The 19,506-nt window shown below is 50.4% G+C and overlaps 1 protein-coding gene across 2 annotated transcripts in view; it reads left to right on the top strand.

Annotated features, from left to right (window-relative positions):
* The first annotated feature begins 208 nt into the window (after window positions 1-208).
* lrpprc (leucine-rich pentatricopeptide repeat containing) overlaps window positions 209-19,506 on the top strand; it is a 29,616-nt gene continuing 10,318 nt past the window's right edge. For both annotated transcript variants that reach the window (XR_014126660.1, XM_027011538.3), the window contains exons 1-25: window positions 209-410; window positions 1,190-1,413; window positions 1,565-1,687; window positions 1,774-1,895; window positions 2,590-2,648; window positions 2,821-2,907; window positions 2,998-3,124; window positions 3,312-3,456; window positions 3,625-3,782; window positions 4,025-4,130; window positions 4,219-4,326; window positions 7,413-7,531; window positions 7,639-7,732; window positions 8,102-8,171; window positions 9,070-9,097; window positions 9,367-9,424; window positions 10,046-10,152; window positions 10,241-10,318; window positions 10,404-10,460; window positions 10,562-10,687; window positions 10,899-11,029; window positions 11,539-11,624; window positions 14,206-14,413; window positions 17,622-17,746; window positions 18,698-18,804. Coding sequence is in view for 1 of the 2 variants with exons in the window: in XM_027011538.3 (XP_026867339.2) it covers window positions 232-410; window positions 1,190-1,413; window positions 1,565-1,687; window positions 1,774-1,895; window positions 2,590-2,648; window positions 2,821-2,907; window positions 2,998-3,124; window positions 3,312-3,456; window positions 3,625-3,782; window positions 4,025-4,130; window positions 4,219-4,326; window positions 7,413-7,531; window positions 7,639-7,732; window positions 8,102-8,171; window positions 9,070-9,097; window positions 9,367-9,424; window positions 10,046-10,152; window positions 10,241-10,318; window positions 10,404-10,460; window positions 10,562-10,687; window positions 10,899-11,029; window positions 11,539-11,624; window positions 14,206-14,413; window positions 17,622-17,746; window positions 18,698-18,804 (2,832 nt within the window). In the remaining variant the exon portion in view is untranslated. The remainder of the gene's footprint in view (window positions 411-1,189; window positions 1,414-1,564; window positions 1,688-1,773; window positions 1,896-2,589; window positions 2,649-2,820; window positions 2,908-2,997; window positions 3,125-3,311; window positions 3,457-3,624; window positions 3,783-4,024; window positions 4,131-4,218; window positions 4,327-7,412; window positions 7,532-7,638; window positions 7,733-8,101; window positions 8,172-9,069; window positions 9,098-9,366; window positions 9,425-10,045; window positions 10,153-10,240; window positions 10,319-10,403; window positions 10,461-10,561; window positions 10,688-10,898; window positions 11,030-11,538; window positions 11,625-14,205; window positions 14,414-17,621; window positions 17,747-18,697; window positions 18,805-19,506) is intronic.

Here is a 19,506-nt window from a genome sequence, read left to right as displayed (position 1 = left end):
GTGAACTATACGTACATTTAGCACCCGTAGTAAAAATGACCTAGAATAACTTTTAATTATTTCTCTTTCAATTCTGATAACTTAACAATAATTCACGATACACCCAAACAGAATTTGTATTTTAAAGTGAAAAACGAAACACCCCCGTGTATGAAGCTAATGCGATCGTCTGGTGCTCTTTTGCCTGTCACGTGGGACGGATGTCCTTTCGCCACTCTTTGCAGGTTAAACATGGCTGCGCTCTTAAGATCTGCCCGGGCACTGAACCTCTCGGCTTCCCCTTTACTGCAGATAAAGAGGACGAGCAACCATAGACAAACTATTAGTCGCTTTTACAGCAGGACGGTAGGCGGTAGAGGAATTGGAGTTTGTTCGCGACAAATCATCTCAGGATCATTCAATGTGAAGAGGTAGGTTTTACACACGCGTGACGCCAAGCCAGCCATGCTTGTTTGGGAACACGCAGTTTGTCATTGAGCTCGGAGGACAAGAAAATAATTTGGAGGGGGGAGAAAAAACCCTAATTTTGATAAGTACCTGTTAAAATGGCGCTCTCGTTCAGACCTGCCTTTCTTTCGGGCCGCTGTAATTCTGTGATTTGGCGCATGGTCTCACTTTACTAGGTAATGCAGCTTGTGTAAGCCGTCGCTTAAAAAAAGCAATGTCTCATTTATCCACTTACGAGCCAGTAAAGTGTTCTGTACGACTTTAAAACGAGTAATGTAGCTCAGTAGTTAAGGTACTTGACTTGTAATCAGAAGGTTGCTGTTTCAAGCCCTACCACTGCCAAGTTGCCACTGTTGGGCCCTGAGGAAGGCCCTTAACCCTCAATTGCTCAAGTTGTACTCAGTCATAATTGTCGCTTTACATAAAAGCGTCAGCTAAATGTCGTAAATGTAAATGATATCTTTATTCCTTTAGTTTTACCCTATCCCTGAACCAACTCATGACTTTTGTGTTCCTGTATGTGTCTTATAGATTATAGCTAGTATATTCATCTTGAAAGTGAATCACTTTTTTTTCTCTGCAGCAAAATGCATTTCTGAGTTTGTGTACTGTCTGTTTATTAGGTCAATGGGTCAAGGTCATTATCCATCACACGTATGCACTTGTATTCCTGTCCGCCTCACCTAGGAAAATGCTAGTAGGCTACCCAACGCTAAATAGTACTGTTGTCTTCTGTGTTAAGTCTCTCACCATGCAGCTCAGCTTGGCCATGCTCAGGGACGAGGTACTATGGGACGCCTGCAGAGCAGAAGGTGGTCGCCCGAGATGAGCCTAGTCTAGGTGTGCGCAACAAGCAGTCCCATCAGTTTGACTGGGCTCTCGCTAAACTAGACAGCTCTGTCAGAAGAACTGGCCGTGTCACCAAATCGCTACTCCAGCGCATCTTTCATGATATCTGCCGAACAGGTACTGCACGACCACGTTGTAGCGTTACACAGTACAACGATTCCGTAATAAGTGTTATAAGTGTTACGCAGCGTCGATGAGTTTTGATGGAGTTCAGGGTTGTGCTGTTGACCTGTTCACGGACCACTGGGAAACCGTCCTGTCTCTCCAGGCTACCCCAGTGGGAACCAGGCCCTCCTCCTGCTGAGAAGCTGCGGCTCCCTGCTGCCCGAGCTGCCCCTGGCGGAGCGCACGGAGTTCGCCCACCACATCTGGGGGAAGCTGCTGGAGCTGGGTAAGAGGCTGCCAGCGCCCTCGCCCCTCCTGCCAGAACGAAGCCCTATGCGCAAGTCCTTTTCAACAGAAAGGGTTCTGTTCCAGGTGCCGCCTACGATGTCAGCCATTACAACGCCCTGCTGAAGGTCTACCTGCAGAATGAGTTCAAGTTCTCCCCTACTGAGTTCCTTGCCAAAATGGAAGCAGCCAATGTGCAGCCCAACAGAGTGAGTGAAGTCTGTCATGTGAACAAGCCTCTCGCTACTCGTGGAAGTAAAAACCAAATAATCAATAAAATGATACCATGGAGTGAAGATAACATTTCAGATAAATAACATCAATGTAATAGCAGTAATAATAATTCTGCCACAAAACACCATACATCCCTATATACTGTTCCTCCGCAGTCTACAAAACACCATATAGCTCTATATACCGTTCCTCCGCAGTCTACCATACACCATACATCCCTAAATACTGTTCCTCCGCAGTCTACAAAACACCATACATCCCTATATACTGTTCCTCCGCAGTCTACAAAATAAAAATAATACAAAGCATAATTGCTTTATTTTTAAATGCCCACATGAATGAAGTAAGGTAAGTCTAAATAAAGCATATTTAGAATTTTAATGTAAAGGTTGTACAAAATCAACAAATAAAAGCAAAAACGGGAAATGACAAATATTTCGTTGCAAGGTCTCAATTCTTACATTTTAAAAAATAAATAATAATAATTCATATGTATTACCTTCCACCAAAATAAAATAATCATATTATTGAAACAGTAGTAAATATTTATTATTACTATTGTTATTGGTAATGTTGTGATTAGAAATATATTCAGAAAATTTGGAGTTCCATCACCTCATAATTGGGTCAAACACGGACAAGTTAACAGTGATGATTCTCTGTTGTCAGGTAACCTATCAGAGACTGATTGCAGCATACTGTCAAGTCGGTGACATTGAAGGTGCCAGGTGAGAACTGACCTGAATAATAAATAGTTCCACAAAAAAAGATGTCCAATTACAAGCTAATACATGTGATCTAAAATAGATGTGTGTTAGCTGCTAATCAGTAGCTGATTAGCTGCCCACAGTTTTTGCTGTTTGATCACCGAGTTGAGCTTGTGTTTGTGCGTGCGTGCAGCAAAGTCCTGGGTTTCATGAAGAGCAAAGACCTGCCCATCACGGAAGCTGTGTTCAACTCCCTGGTGACGGGGCACAGCCGGGCAGGGTGAGGCACCTTTGATGCGCACACCAGTGGCCTTCTGTCATTTTCTCCATCTGGCTGTGCATGTGTAATTGAGCGTGTGCTCTTGCGCAGAGACATGGAGAGTGCCGTGAACATCCTGTCTGTGATGAGGGGCACAGGCATCGATCCAGGGCCGGACACCTACCTGGCGCTGCTCGTAGCCTATGCTGAAAAGGGAGACATGGATAAAATCAAAGAGGTGGGGGCCTGGTGGTGCATCAGTGCTGAACACAACCGATAAACACTTGGCCAATAACGGTATACTGTACGCGCTGTACTCTTCTTGTTCGGAAAACAAGAATTTCATCATATTGCGATTTCATAACTCCGCACCCGTGCGACTGTGGATGTGAGGGAGCTGTGTTTTGCTGGCTCACTTTACCCAGACTCTGAACCAAGTGGAGAACACGGACATCAGTCTGATGGACAGAGACCTGATGCAGGTGGTGTTCACGCTGACCGTGGCCGGCCACCAGCAGCACGTGCCAGAGGTCCTGGAGCACCTGCGGCATGACGGGGGCTTTGTGCCAGGTACCTCCACCAACTCACTCTGCCCAATAAGACCTGCTGCATGGCATCAGTTGACTTGTGATTTATTTAGTCCTTTTTCTTTTTCTGTTCGAGAAGCAGACTGACTTTTCCCAGCAGTTTTGCGCACAGTTTTTAAAACCCTTGTTCGTCCGTGTGTTTCGCCCATAGATGCTATGAACCTGTGTTTGAGCCTGATTACCCAGGGTCATGAGAGCACAGCGTTTATGCTGCTGAAAACATTCCCCAGTGTGCAGGCGGATTCCCAGAACAGCAACGGCCCAGACGTGGGCAACTTCTTCCTCCGGCACTGTGTAAACACAAACAAGGTGAGGCTCCTGGCGGCCTGCCCCGCACGCACATTAGAAATGACCTGGCAGGCCTTTAACCCAGGGCGGCTCGCTAAACCCCCCAACTTCATGATTACGTCCTGGTCTGGCCAGTCCCACAGATGGGTTCACACTGTTAACTCTATGCATAATACCATGCGCTTGTGCATGTGTGTGCCCTAATTTTGCATACGTGAGTGAAAAAATCTTAAAATAATAACTCGTGTCACTCACTTTTACAGTCACCTGAAGAGTTGGTTGGGTTCTGCAAAGGTCTGATGGATTCCAACCTACACGCTGCACCGATGCAGTTCACACTCTACTGCGCCCTAGAGGCCAAGAAGATGGGTGCGTGGGCGCTGTCTGCGATATTTTCTTCTTTTTTTGGTAGGTGTCGAAACGGAATCCCTCTTGACTCCCTTTTCCTTATTCACAGCTCCAGCGATAGAAGTGATGAAGACGATGAAGGAGGAAGGCCTTCCCATCAGACCTCACTACTTCTGGCCTCTACTCGCCCAACATAAAAGAGACCAAAACACCGCAGGTGAGTCCCGAGAGACCCCTGGGGCGGCTCTGTTCAGAGTGAGTTTGAGTAACTCTCCTAAAGCTGCTTATTACTAGCAGTGCACAACGAACCTATTCAGAGATTTTTCACACTTCACTAACTACAGTTAACACAGATCCCTATTCAGTTATTATTTTAACTAAAAGCATTTTTAGCATTTTATTTGTCACTAGGTGTTGGAGCTTTTTTGTCGCTGAAGTATTAAATTTTAAATAGCTACAAAAATAGTATAGGCTGCCAAGCTTGAAGTTGTACTAACATAATTATCTGTTACAAGAAAAATCCTCCTCTTAAACTCTCAGGGTGTTTCAGAGCATTTTTAGGTTTGGAGAGGATATGTATTACTGGTTTTCTTTTCCACTCTTTCACTGGATAGTAGACTGGTAACAGTATGTTTGAAACCTTTTTCATGGATCCTGTAGCCCCAGAGGGAATCCCTGCACTCTCATAATGGGATTATTCATTAATTATCCTGGATGACCTACTCATCTACTCTTTTCTTTTTTTTTCCTAATGCTACATGTTTATAACATGGTTATAGCATGTTCCTCATCATAGTGTTTTTGCAGCAAGATTTAGAAGATAGCTGCCCAAACATCGTGTTCGCATTTACAAATCGTTCTGCATGTTGCAAGCCATCTGAACTCGCTGGAGAACGACACACACACAGTTAGGAGATCTGGATTATTCACCAGGAGGTGAGAGGTCGTCCTGCCTCAGTGACTTGGTGACCATTTAAGAAAAAGATTACTACTTACAAGAAGGTTCTTGCTTGCATTCAGGATGTTTTCGACTTAACGTCAAGTTTTGCATAGTAGTCTTGTAAGAGACGAAACCTTAAGTGGAGTTTTTATACATTTGATCTCTCCGATTGTGGTATTTTTACCATTCCAGATGATGATGAGGTTTGGGCTTTCAGATGTTGGCATGCTTTTATAAGCCAGCAGGGTTCTCACCCCGCCAAGCAACTTGCTGGACCATTTATCAAAAGCAAAATTTTTCACACTGATTTTTCCTGCTTGTTGGCAGTAAACCTTATACTGTGCCTGTGTGGGAGGGGGACACACCATGGTGGCACTTATATGACAGAATGCGGAGTGACTGAGTCTCATGTAAATGCATCCGCTCTGAGGGAATTCACTTTGGATTATGCGTCCTGCTGTGCATGGCCATGAAATATTAAGCGCCACGTCACTTTGTGTCCACAGGTGTCACTAGCGGGCACACACCCACCCCCAACCAGTGAGCGAGAGATGTGGGGGGAAGGTGTTGCATTTTGATGAGCTGCAGAATTGGGCAGGCGAGTTTGAGCGAGCATATGCTAACGCTGTGTCCCCAGCCGCGAGCAAACGTGGCCTGTCACTTCGGAGGGGCAGGTGGCTCCAGGGTTGTATGTTTGCCAGTGCGTTCCCTCTACCGACCTCCGCGTTCAGTCGTGTTCGTGCTCGTATGAGCTGCGCTCGATGAAAAGCTGCACCAGTCAGGATCTCCCCGAGTTTACGAGGACATGACGGAGACGAGAAGCATGAGCAGGGAGGGTGTGTAATGGGGCCTGGTTCTTACCGCGACGTTTAACCTTATTTAAAGGAGTTCAGCAGTTTACATCTCTGTAACTGGATAACTTAAGTCCGAGAGAAAATCATCTCCGACAAAGTCTGAGATGCAGGTAGGAGCAGGTCGCATGAGTTAGATTCCCAGAGATTTCACACAGTTACATTTTTCCAATTTTTTTTTTCCCCCATTTGCGGAATTTATCTGAAGCTTTTATCCAAAGCGACTTACAATTATGACTGAGCACAACTTGAGCAATTGAGGGTTAAGGGTCTTGCTCAGGGCCCAACAGTGGCAACTTGGCAGTGGTGGAGCTTGAACCAGCAACCTTCTGCTTACTAGTGAAGTACTTTAACCACTGAGCTACCTGTACGTTTGTTAGTTGCTCTGGATAAGACTGTAAATGTACAGACCACAAATCTTTGCACCTGACAGTCTAATGCCTTTTGCTAAAAGTGAAGAATTTGCATTTGTTTTGTTTCGTGTTCTGTGGATTGTTCCCCTCCCCCCCTTAATCAACCTGGATGAATTGTGACCTTTAACCTAAAGCATGTCTTGGCACACTTGAGGTTGTCCTGATTGTTGGAGTCCCCTAAATAAATAAATTTAGTGCGTCAACAAGTGCCTCCTCACTCTCTCGACCCCCTTCCTGCTCCGCTCACGAACCTCCTCTCAGCGCGCCGATCCCGGCAGCTCGTCCACACCGCACCTGCGGTCCCTTTTCTCTGCCCCAGCGCGTGTGGCCCGACACGTCCAGGGACCAACCCGCAGCCGTGCCCCAGGGAAAGGCTCCATGGATTATCGAAGGCCATGCGGGCGTGCACCCTTCATAAAAGGAAAGAAAGACAAAGGGCTGAATTGTTGGCAGAATCCGGCGGCCCATCGAGATCAGGTGGGAAGGAGCGCGAGCGGCTGGACAGAGGAGCGTTGGGGCGGGATGGACGCTCACCCCAGGCGCGTTACCTCTACCGCAGGCAGCTAAAAGCAGCCCTGATCTTTTATTCAGCCATGGGGGTGGATATCGGCAGCTGGGCGGGCCTCCACTGGACAAGCACGGAACCTCCCCCATTCTTGAAAATCGGAGGCCCTTTGTTCTCCTTCGCCACGGCGTGTGCGCGCACTTGGCGCGAGCGACACAGCCCAGTCCCTGAACATGTTCCTCCTCCCCGGCTCGGCCCGGGGGTTGGAGTGCAGGGCTCTGCCGGAGAGCTGGGTTTGGGGCTGGGACGGCTCAGGTGCCAGGCTGTGGGAGCGACGCAGCCGCCGTAACCTTCTGTGCGCTGCAGCGCCCGCGGCCGAACGCCTCCAGGCCTGTTTTATGTTTGCGCGTCGCCTCTTTAAAAGGCGCAACGCGGCCTCCTTAGACCTCTGGTGCCCGGTCGACCAGGGCGAGCTCGTGTAAAGGTGGAAAGGTGAAGGCGCGGGTCAGGAACGCTGCCTTTGGCCTGCGGGTGCCTGGTCCCCCGTTTTTCATGCAGCCACCCACTCCGCGGTGCTGCTCTGTTCCCCCACAGGCACGCTGGAGGTCCTGAAGGCCATGCAGGAGCTGAGTACAGAGCCAGACATCGACACCTACTGCAACTACGTCCTGCGCACCTTCCCCTCGGTGGACAGCGCCCGCACGGCCCTCGCGGTATTGGGGTGCATGTGGTTGTGTGTGCTTGCGTGCATGTGTGTGCTTGTGCTGAGGCAAGGAGGGAGAATGAATTTGGTTTTTACCTGTGCCATCATGTGGTGCAGGATGCTGGAATCGCTGTGGATACTATAGCCTTTGTCTCAGCCGAGGTGCGAGCTGAGGCAGCCGAAGGAAATCTCGCGAGACTGTTTGCTTTCTGTGAGTACTTGCACCTTCTCTTTCTCCTTCTCACTCACGCAGTCTCTCATTGACACGCATACACCTACGTGTTTGATACCTTCAGTTTGCCATCATGCTCAAGACATTCACCTCACACAACTGTGATGAGACGCACACTGAGGCCTGTGCGGCTTCCCCTCGGACCCCTGTGTGCTCGTCGCGCCATGTAGGTGATTTGACCGGTGGGGGTGTGTGAGACGTCTGCTCGTCTTCAGATGTGGGGTGGTGTGCGTTGTAAATGCGCTCATATTGGTACTCGTATTTGAGCAGAAACAACTGCTGGCTGTGACACATTTGCACTAAAGGCAGGGAGGGTTCCTCACTGGTCTTTCTTGGGTCTCTCTGCAGTATCCTCTCCTTCCTTGCCTGCCATTGACATTGGTGTTTTCAGAGGAAACCTGATTGCTGGCTTCAAGCGGTAAGTGTGTGTGTGTGTGTGTGTGTGTGTGTGTGTGTGTGTGTGTGTGTGTGTGTGTGTGTGTGAGACATTGGTTTCTTTATGTATATAGATACTACCTCCCAAAACCTATTTTTGGCAGCTATAAAGAGAGTTAGAATCGTTGTACTTTGAGATATGAAGGGGTGTTGTAACTGTAAATAGTCTTCTTAAGCAAGACAAGGTAAAAATGAACTAGTTGGAATCTTTCTCCTTAAGTCATGGACACACTACATGACTTAGTCGTCGCTGTACTGTTCACACTACACAACTTGCTTGGTATTGGGAATCTAGAAATTTGTTGTCGTTTGCACACTGCATGACACATTGCCGGCAAGGGATACACTGCAAGATGGATCCCATTTAGATGCAGTAGAACAGTGCAGGGCGGTTGTCGTTGGCGATGGTTGTCAGGCTGGCAATTGAGGTCGTCAGGACGTTAGATGGGGATGTCGTGACCCTGTCTCCGTGGCAACCTGTGCCTGTCATATAGTCAAGGTCAAGATCATTTAATCGCTAATAGAGACTCACTGCTAGTGCTCATCAATATACACGAGCAGGACGGTGTTGTCAAGACCCAGTCGAGCAGCACTGGTTTGTGTCTGAGAGAAGAGTTTCTTGTTTCCAGGCTGTGTATTCATTACCAGCAAGCCTGTGAAATGCTGGATGTCTATTCATTAATGTGCACATCTGCAGTTGCATCCAGTCCTCTGACAGTCATTCCTGTAGCGTCTTCTGTATGTAAAAGATGCCAAGTTAGCTTAAACCTAGGATCAGTAGTCTTCAAGTGCGTGTGTGCGTGTTGGTAAACACTGGTACATCTGCGTGCATGGGTCTGCTTGTATTCCTAACACTGCTGATCCTCTGCTGCCCCCTGCAGGTCAAGCGATGTGGAGAACATGGTCAACGTAAGCATTTGCATCCTACTTATGGGATTTTTCACACTTTAACTGGCCTGATTTGACCCTGCACCTCATAGTCAAGCAGTCAAGTTTCAAGTCAGACATGTAACAACAGGACAAACCTGAGAACTGGTGGTGTCTCGTGATCGGCGGTCACCTCTAACAAAAAGCATATAATTATTCACCTCCTCGACTTGAATTTTTTTCTTTCTTATTTATTTGTTTGTTTGTTTGTTTATTTATTTTTATGTATTATTTGTGGTCTCTTGTTTCAGCTCACAGAGCTTCTTTATAAAGACACCCGCCTTAGCCAGACAAGCACAGGCACTGGAGGTACTCCTACGGCTTCTTTCACTGTGTTCATACGCTCACAACTTCTCTGTCTGGTAGTGCCATGCTTCCTGGCTTTACTACAACAGTGCGTGTGCACACTTCTTAGGGCCCTGGGACCGAGCCGCACGAGATGTCAAAAATATCGGTTTTGCAGTTATTTTATCATTTTGCAGAGTTGATTTGTTGCAACCGTTTAATGATTTTTGGACAGCTCTTACACAGCGTAAATCTGTAATATTGTTTTTGCAGAGGTCAGTTGTGTGAAAACATCTAGTGAACTGTGGATGGTGCAGCTCTGATTTGGGGTTCAGATTATTTTGTATCAATGTGGGCATTTTTGTCTGTAGAATTAGCCTCGCTATCAAAGAATAATGCCAGTGGGTGGGGTGGCGAAGGGTGTGTGCGTGTGTGTGTGAGAGCGCATGAGAAGGGCTCTATGTCTCATCCCCTGTGTGTGTGCGATGTGTTCATTTGTCCACCACATATTACCCCACCCTTCAGTCAAGACTCTATCAATGCGGGCTCTCTTACCAGCCTGCGCGCGCGCACACACCCCTTTTTGTTAAGCATACTTTTTACTTGTCCATGTGTGCACTGGTAATCTCGTTCCTCCCCGCCCAGAAAACATGGCCTACTTTCTCTATCACCTCTTTGATGGAATGAGTGAAACTGAGGTGCAGGCCAAAGAGGAGGTCCTGAGGGAGTACCTCCAACAGCTCCACAAAAAGGTGCGGAGATGCACGCGCGCGCGCGCACACACACACACACTGAGTGAGAGAGGGGTTGGTTTATTTGAGCTGTGCTCTGTGCTTGCAGGGTATCTGCATTCCTGTCAACATCTACAGAGGAATCAGGAACATCCTGGACTCTCACCATGTGCCAGAGCTAATTAAGGTCCCGCTTCTTTGTAACTGCTACACGGAGCTAAACCAGGAAGTGGCATCTTCCTCTCACACCTGTCTTCCTTCTCTTCCTGCAGGATGTTCTCACTCTCGTGTACAACAAAGAAGTCGAAAGCATCAGTACCATCTCTAGTGTAAGTATGCGGGGCTGCCTGCAGTGCCTGGTAGTCGGTGTGCATGTGCCAGAGAGAAGGAGCTGGGTGTGTGAGGGTTAATGACGTCCACTGCCCCTCAGGGTTTGGAGAGCAGGGTCACTCTGGAGAGGAAGTTAGAGGAGCTGAAGGCCCAGGGGTCATCTGGGGACAGCGCCGGAGCTGCCCTGATCTTCAAACGGCTCATCAGTGCCGTGTGTGCGGAAGAGGTGTTTGACTGCTCGTTTTCTCTCTCTCTCTCTCTCTCTCTCTCTCTCTCTCTGTCATACATTATCTGTCTGTCTCTCTCTGCCTCAAGATCAGCTTTCTTAAGTTCTACTCTTCTGCTCTGTTGGCTTCTGAAGTGTTTTGACCCTAAGATGTACTGAACAGCATCTCAAATGTTCAAAAACAATAAAGTGTGTGTGTGTGTTTTCTCAGAACCTGCCCCGTGCTCTGGAGCTGAAAGCTGAGCACGAGGACAAGATGTCCCCTAGCTGCTATGCCTTGCTCATCAACCTGTGCTGTCGTCATGACAACCCAGAGGAGGCGCTGAACCTGAAGAGAGAGCTGTGAGTTTCGAGTGGACACAGCGTGCACACACAGCCAGACCGTCTCCTCCCACTGTTTAACCGCCCACTGTCTGCGTGTGCAGGCTTTAGGGCAGTCTAGTGCCTAGCGGAGAATTAGCCAAACAGGGATTACTGTGCATCCCAGAATGATCTGTTTTGTGGGGCATTCGAGCCCTTAATCCATTTGAAAAAAGTAATGCAAAATGCAGAAGAGCCCTGGGCTTGTACCTGGGGGTCCTGGCACACGCTTGTGACGACCCTCCGTCATCCTGCTCCAGAGGGTAATTGGTCGACTCACTGGTTTCTGCCCAGTGGACATCAGCTATCGGGTTTGCCTCAGTTTGACTGCGCATAGCTGTGAAAAACGTGAAATGTGACGTGAAAATTTCCCGTAACGTAAGAAAATGCAGTCTGCAGCTTACAAACCTAATCGACCAGATTTTGTCTGGAGTGTATTATGGGATGGCGTGTACTTCAGGGGTGTGCTTGTGTTTGACTCCTCTGTCTAGGGCCCGCATGGACTCCGAGGCCACACTGGACGTCAACAAATATATGAGTCTGTTGAGGGTGCTGTCCAAACACAACCGGCTGGAAGGTAAGTCCACTCACGGGGAACACAGGCTAGAAATCCTTCCCAAAGACAAACATGTTTGAATGTGAAAATGGAAGGACCAGTGTTGCTTTAACCGCATCCCTACTTGACGCCATCAGTGTTCACGTTTTAATCTCAGCACATGGAAGGTTCGTCCAGGTGGAGTTCCCTTCAGGTGCATTAAAATGGGCGTCGTTCCTTTAAATGCTTTAAGGTGACTTCATGCATCGAGAGGGAAGGACCACCGAAATAGTCACGTACGGCACACTTTAATCTGTGCTGCGAGTGGAAAAGTGTTGAGGGGCTATTTTACATTATATATGAAAGATGCTTTCAGAGGGCTGCCAATTGCTTTCTTAGTTTTGGCAAAATTCGCACGAGTTGAGTGCGAGAGCTGCACTAGACGTCCATCTCTCCGGACAGCTGTGTTAATCAGCAATTACTTGAATTCCACGGTGGGTTTCTCCCTGCTCATGTAAGACACAATTACAATAAGAGTGTTTCCTCTTTGCTTTTGTGCGTGCAGTGATGGTGAAAATACACCCACGCTCCCTTTTCACCGTATGTGTCACTCTGTTCGCCCTCCCCCTCCGGACTCCTGTCACGGAGCGGAGGGAAAATTACAGGAGCGGCGGCACTTTAACGGAATTACCCAAATCCGTCCTGATCCTAATGGCATATCGCGCGGCTCCGGGGCGAGTGCGCGGGCGCTAGGCACACACGCATTTGCATGTGAATTCGACCGAGGGCGTGTACCCGGGGGGAGGGGGCGCGTGCGCGTCCGTGTCCGTCAGCGCGGACGGACAGGCGGACGGCCATTAGCCCTTCCGCCTCGTCTCCTGCGTTAACACGCCTCACTGCTCTGCTGTCTCCCGCATGGCTGCGGCAACCGGCTAGGCTCGTGGATCACGCCTCGGGCCGTGCCCGCGCACAAGCCATCTGGCTTCAGGCGACTGTCGTCTCCATTTTACCGTTTCTCGCAGGCCGTTTCTGTCTCCCAGAGTGACGCGGTGCACGGTGGGTGGGTGTGTGTGTGTGTGTTGGGGGGGGGGGGGTCAAGAATCTGCCAAAGTTGTTGTAGACAGTTTAGCAGGTTCCTTATTCTGAAACATCTCTGATGTGCACGATTAACGCGTGTTTGTGAGGTGAGAGCAGCACGAATGGGAGGCTTCACGGGGCTGGTGTGCTGCAGGACTGCCCCCAACTCTCCACAACTGCCCCCCAAGCCCTGAGCTACCAGCAGTTTGTGTGTCTCAGCGCAAGCATCCTGTTGAGAGTGCGCAACAGCAGTTGTAATCACTCGCGGGGGCCACCGTGGCCAAGTGCAGAGTGAGCGTAATGGAGCGGAACCTTACCAAAGCAGCCTCTTGAAACTCCGTGTTACTCACATGTTCTTCCCCCAACAGCGGAAGCGGATTTGCATAACAATGGGACGGACATGACAGGGAAATGAAGTGATGGTGTTTGGGCGGAGCTGTCACAGGCGGTTGTACGCGTGTCCGTAGCGAGCCACAGCGACCGACGCGCCGGGAGCCGCATGTTCACGACATAAACGCCCTCCGGAGGCGGTGCTCCGCGGCGCCTGGCCGGAAAGCCGCGTTCCACTCGCTCCTCTTCGCAGTCCGGCGCGCCGTGATTAGTATCGCCGGTGCAAACTGACCCTATCGGTATCATCCCATTAGGGAGTCTCTAAACACCGCGTAAACACGTCTTAATTATCTGGCTCGGTGACAAAGCAGCTGTTGAGCTCGCCTCGCTCGGGGAGGCGGCGCCGGCCGACGGCAGACCCTCACCCCCTGCCAGATGGGAGCGGCGCCCGACAAAAAGCATCCATTACGGCGGGGGCTCGGCGGCGCGCCTGCGACCACGGCCCTCCGGGTTCCGCCGGGCGCGGCGCCGCACACCTATAATTTGCCAGGATGCTTTTGCAACGAGCCGCGGGAAGGGGGGTTGGCGGGGGGGGTTGGTGGAAAAAGCCGCCCGCCATTGTGGGGGCCCCGTAATTGTAGTCTCGTTTAGAAATGCAAGTAGCAATTAGCGGGGAATTGGCATTATACGCCGGCATTTGCATTCCCGCTGGGTGTAAAATGTTGTTTTAATAGCGGTTTGTTTTCCCCACATGAAATTATCTAAGGGGCCTTTTATCACCTCCTCCCCTCTGCTGCTCCCGCCAGCGCTCGACGGCTCGGGTGCGCGGAGCTGATGGTGGGGCCCCAGCGCGGGGGACAGACCAGCCGCTAGCCCCCAGCCACAAGCGAAATCACACTGGGCGAGGGGCAGATGTAGCTGAGGGGAGAACTCAAGCTGTTATGGAGCGCTGGGCTCAGTAGTCTTTATTTCTTTCTTTTTATTTTTATTATTTGTTCTTGGCACACGACATGCCGGTGGTAATTACCACGAGGTGCAACTCCGCTGTAGGACAATACAAAAACATGAGTTTATACACGTAGAGTAAACAATATTCTTGAAAAGCGGTATCGTCTAGGTATGGAGCGGGCAGGGCCGAGGCCCGCGGCCTCGTTCGTGTCGGCCATCGGCAGGAATCGCAGCTGGCCTGACCTCTGTCTCTCTCGCCCGTGTCCAGAGGCAGTGGACATCCTGAAGGAGATGAAGGAGAAGGACGTGGTGGTGAAAGACACGGCGGTCGTCCTGCTCTTCCACACGTTCAGCGCGGTCGCCCTGAGGGGAGACGTCGCCGCCTTGCGCCGTCTACAGGACACCACCTTCGCGCTGGGCCTGGCCAAACCCACCAGCAACCTCTGTTCGCCCATGGTCACCATGTACCTGGAGAAGTGAGTGAGACCATGCCGGTGCCGCCTGCCCCACCAACCGGAGCCTTCCGGAAAGAAGGCCCGCTGGATGAATTCCTGCATTTGCAAGACTGTTGGGGCACGTCAGCTCGTCCAGACGTGGACGGCTATCGTTGCCTCTTGGCTAAAATGCGCTATGCAAATTGGAGCAGGGAGAAAAAGGCACTCTGCCTCTCTAAGCTGGCGGCTCGGCCCCGCCTCCTCCCCCAGTCTCCATTGGGGTCTATTTGCGAGAGGCGCTTTTAAGTAGATCAGCTCATTTGCATGTTAATTATGCGCCCTGTGCTAATTGCTGGATTTGCTGGGGACATGCAGAGCCGTGCGTAAGTGCCTTCCCCCTCGCGCGCCCTCCCTGCTGGGGAATACAGGGTTGTACATGGTGTTAGTCACACACACACGCGCACACACCCGTACGTACACACACCTTCCAAGGCTGTTTGTTTTCCTGTCACTCGAGTGGCGCAAACACACCGGCGCAACACGAGCTTTAATTGCTGCCTCGCACCCGATAAGCTTTTTCATTTAACTCTGCTTCATTAGCACGAAGAAACAGGGGGAATGGGGCAACACTCCACAGAGAGGCAGATAAGTGCTCGCTAACACACACACACACACACACACACACACACACACACACGACCGGCAGCCAAACTCTCTGGCTCCCGAGTTTGAGAAAAAGGCCGAGATGGAGAGCATGTCCGTACCTGGGCGTTTCAGTGTGGGCCCCAGAGTGTGCGGGCCCTGCTGAAAGTGTCCGTGGTGAAGGGCCCCTCTGCTCAGCCCTTCACTCTCTTCCTGTCCGGCCTTGGACACGGTCAGTGGGCGGGGCTCTGTTGCCATAGCGCCCAAACTTCCCCAGGCTTCACAGAATGCCCCCACCCTATGTTCTCCTCATCCATCTCTCTCTCCACCCCCCTCACTTTCTCTCCGTCATCCCTCTCTCCTCCTCGTCTAGGAAAGCTGCGTGGAGGGGCACAATGGCTCTGTGTGTCAGTATCTCGTCAGCGTGGCAGCTATAATGACTTAATGAACGCTTCTCTGTGGGATTAACTCTGACAGCCGTCAGCACGTCGCCACGACGACCATGGCCGCCACTCCTGATCTCTCCCCCCCACCCCCGTAATGAGCGGAACAAAGCCTAGTGGCAGGAACTTTTCTTTTGTGGAAGGAGGCTGGGAGGGACGTATTAACGGTAACAACAAGAAGGGAGGAGAACAGGCCTGTCAGCCATACAGGAAGAGTGTGGCACTTTTTTAATCCCTTTTTTAAAAAAATATTGTTATTAAGAGTGTGCTGTTCACACACGTTTGACAAAAGGCGCTTGTCTGAATTGGAGACGCGTCTGAGGAAGCTGGATTTGAAGAGCAGCGATACAGGTCTGCATGACAGCCTTGTCAAGTAACTAGACAACTCTGTCACCATGCCCTGTCTGTGACTGAAACTCAACCATGGATCACAAATCTCAGTGTCAGGCCTCAGTATTAAAACACACACGTGCGCGCGTGCACACACACACACACACACACACACACACACACACCCTTCCCTTTTAGCAGCCTTGCTCTCTCCCAGTTGTTCAGAGCGGATGATAACATGGATGCCAGTCTACAGAACAAAAGGGGAGGTGGGCGAGAGAAGGGGGGGGGGTTGGTGGAAGAAGCTTCAGAGAGGGGGATGAGGCCAGCTTCCTTGTCTAATTCTTCAGGTTCTTTGCGCAAAGCACTCTCTCGCTCCTCTCTCTCGCTGCTTTTTAAAAAAAAAATTTTTTATTATTCTCCTGCGACTTAATTGGCTGGAAAGTGCTTGACATGCAAAGTTGGTGACATTAACGGGTCCGTGTTGCGGGAAGGCTGAACGCTAGTGACAGCTAAATTGTATCCAGGGAAATTCTGAAGCCTTCAACATGGTTAAGTCTTTTTCCGCGGGCGCTTATCTGGTGGCGGGTTGGTTAGCGGTGGGCTCGGGGTGGGGGGAGAGGGGTAATTGCCGTTTGGGGTCGCTTCATATCATGGTGATGGTTCCAAAGATTTCTCTTAAAAGTTGCTTTCTGCCTGTTAGTTGTGAAATGGAAGGTTAGTTTAGGAATGTAATGTTGGGGACTGAGAGAGTTGTGAGCTCTGTGCAATAAGTGAATTGGTGTTTTTTCTGACTTTTGAAACATTTCATAGAAGCAACTGGATTTTTTATTTTTTTTTTCATTTAAAAAAAAAACCCCCACATTTTTCTGTAAAGGTTTTTTTTTCGCAGTTTGCTAATTGAAACTTTTTTGCTATCACATCTGTCTTAATGGGGTAATGGCTTCCCCCTCCCCCACCCCGTTGAGTGCACTGCTCAATCATCCAGGGCGCGTTTGAATTGCCTCTTGACTCCTGCTTGATGAATAATATTGGCGCGCTTCATTTCAATTAAGCTGATTGGCTGGCGGTGGCTGGATGGGGCAGGCTCCATCACTGCACTTGTTTTGGGTTTTTATTTTGGGTTTTTTTTGCACTCCCCCCGGGCCAAGGTCACTCCTGTCCGAGGCGCGCGCCCCTGCCCTGCTGCTTGGCCTCGCGGGCCGCAAACAGAACCCAAATTACACCTGTTAAAACCTCGCCGGTTCACTTTCCCACCCCGATAGCTCCCTCCACTAAACAACCCCCCCCCCCCCCATCCGTCCGCCCACGCCCTATCTGCTTTGACCTCCGCGTGATTGGCATGGTAATTACCCAATCACTCGACGGCTGCCACTACAGTCACAACAGAGCGATTGGGGTGGTGGTTTTCTCGTCTTCTCCCCTGGCTTTATCCCTCCGTCAGCCCTCTGGCAGGCGAGAGCCGAGCATTCGGCAGGCACGGGGAGAACGGAGGAAAAGAGAGAGAGATGGAGGGAGGGAGAGAATCGTGGCACGTGTAGTAGATCTAATTTTGTTGCCTTGTTCTGTCAAACAGCCTGTTGGGGGATGAGGGCGGGGGTGGGACTGAGAGGGGGGGGGCGTGGCCTGCAAGAAGCTGCTGACCTTAAGCCCGTGTCCTCACCAGTGGACCGTTCACACGTGATTGGTCTCCTTCCAAGTTCACCTCTACTGGGCCTCACGGGGGCGTGGTCATGTTCATGGTTTAAGAACTTCACCCAGGGAAGATTTTAATAGTAGGAATGAAAGTGAATTGTTTAACCTGCCTGTGTGTGTGTGTGTGTGTGTGTTTTTAGAGGAGACTTTGCTGGAGCTCTGGAGGCTGTTATGGAGTGCGAAACGCAGTACCATCAACTGCCCCGAATTCATGACGTCCTCTGTGGCATAGTGAAGAAGGGCGATACCGAGCTACTGCAGAAAGGTGAGGGACACACACACACACAGTTTATATGGGTGTTAGTCACATATTTGAGCATTCAGAGGGGTCTCTTGGGGGTCAGGTTGAAGAACCTAAATGATCATGGTTTTAATATTCTGCATCCCTGTCAGAGAAATGATGAGGGTTCCCCCCCCCCCCCCAGCTGAGTGTGTTTGGAGTGTTGGGTGGGGTGGAGGACCACTACCCATCAGCCTTCCCTCCCTGTAACCTCCTCTACTCTTACTTAGACCTGTGTACCCTCCCCAGAGACACACACACACACACACACACACACACACACACACACACACACACAATGATTTCACTTTAAGTGACCTAGCCACATTGTGAGCACTATGAATGGAGGCTTTAGAAAGTCTAAAAGGAAATCAATTCAGCCTGGAATTATCTCCCTACTCTATTCACTGCATTGAGCTGCAGGACCCATCAGACTTGCTCAGTGGGCGAGTGGTGTGAGAAGGAGGTAGACGCGCTTCAAGTCTGTCACCAAACGAAGCGAGTGTGTGTGCGTGCATGTATGCTTGGAAGCGGACATGCATGTGAAGTGAGTTTTGAATGTGCTGTTAGCACACTGGGCACAGAGCCTGAGATGAATTCCCACACACTACTCGCATGCACACTGTGTGTGGGCATGGTTTTATTCAAGCTGAAAGACCCTCCCCTCCCCCACCCAACCCACTTCCCTGCTTACGTACACATATTCTCTCTTGCACTCAGCACACACACACACACACACCTGGCCGCCTGGCGGAGTGTGATTGTATTGAGTGGTGCTCTAGAAGCTGCTCTTTTGAAGAAGTTTGCCCAGCCTGCAGGAGAGCAGCAATAATGAGCACCAGTGAAAAGTGCACCCGCAATTTACATGCAGATGTGTGTGTGTGTGTGTGTGTGTGTGTGTGTGTGGTTTTTTTCACTCTTGTTCTCCCTGGGCAGCCATGGATTTTGTGAGCCAGCAGCGGGGCGAGATGACCGTGCTGTACGACCTCTTCTTCGCCTTCTTGCAGACAGGTCGCTACAGGGAGGCGCGCAAAATCATCGAGGTGGGACATCGCCATTGTGGCCAAACTGCACAGCCGTTTAAGAGCCTTAATTCCAGCCGCGGAGCCACTTCTTGGGCCAAATTAGTCCGAGCCTGAATCTCAGCCCTGAGCGTTCGTGCTCCGGCATCGCGGTGTGTGGGTTGGGGGGCGGGGGGGTTGTGGAAGTGTGCTTTACAGAATCCTTCCCTAAATACTCACATACTTGCATGCTCACTCTTAGACGCGCGAGCGCACACCCACTACGGACTCCCAGTTCATACACGTTCTCGCACATGCTTGCAAGACCAGACCAGTTCTTCAACAGTGTGGTTGTGTTTGATGGTGTGGCAGGGGATTTTCCCCTCCCACAGCTCCCACAACCAGGCTGCGTAGGGCTCTGGAACAGTCCCAGGGAGCACTTAGGCCATGCTTGCTCCACCCATCCGCCTTGCCTCCCTACCTGAGGCAGCAGGCGGGCCTCCTCTCCTCTCCCCTACCCCACGAGACGCTGCAGGACAGACAGCAGGACCTCGGAGGCCCTTGCGTTTAAACTGACAGCTACGTGTCCCGTGTCGACAGTTTCTGTGTAAATGGAACACTTTTGGTCTGTCTCTCATGGCCTGCTCCGAGATGCTGTTGCCCCCCTCACGCTCGCCACACTCACTAATGGGAGCTCTCATAGCAGAAGTGGGAGTGGGCTTCTCACGACCGGCCACAGGGTCA

The sequence above is a fragment of the Electrophorus electricus genome, chromosome 12 (genome assembly GCF_041902795.1).
Source record: "Electrophorus electricus isolate QZ-2024a chromosome 12, ASM4190279v1, whole genome shotgun sequence".
Classification (NCBI taxonomy): Eukaryota; Metazoa; Chordata; class Actinopteri; order Gymnotiformes; family Gymnotidae; genus Electrophorus; species Electrophorus electricus.
Note: the sequence above shows the minus strand (reverse complement) of the source record. Positions and strands in the feature narration are given on the sequence as shown.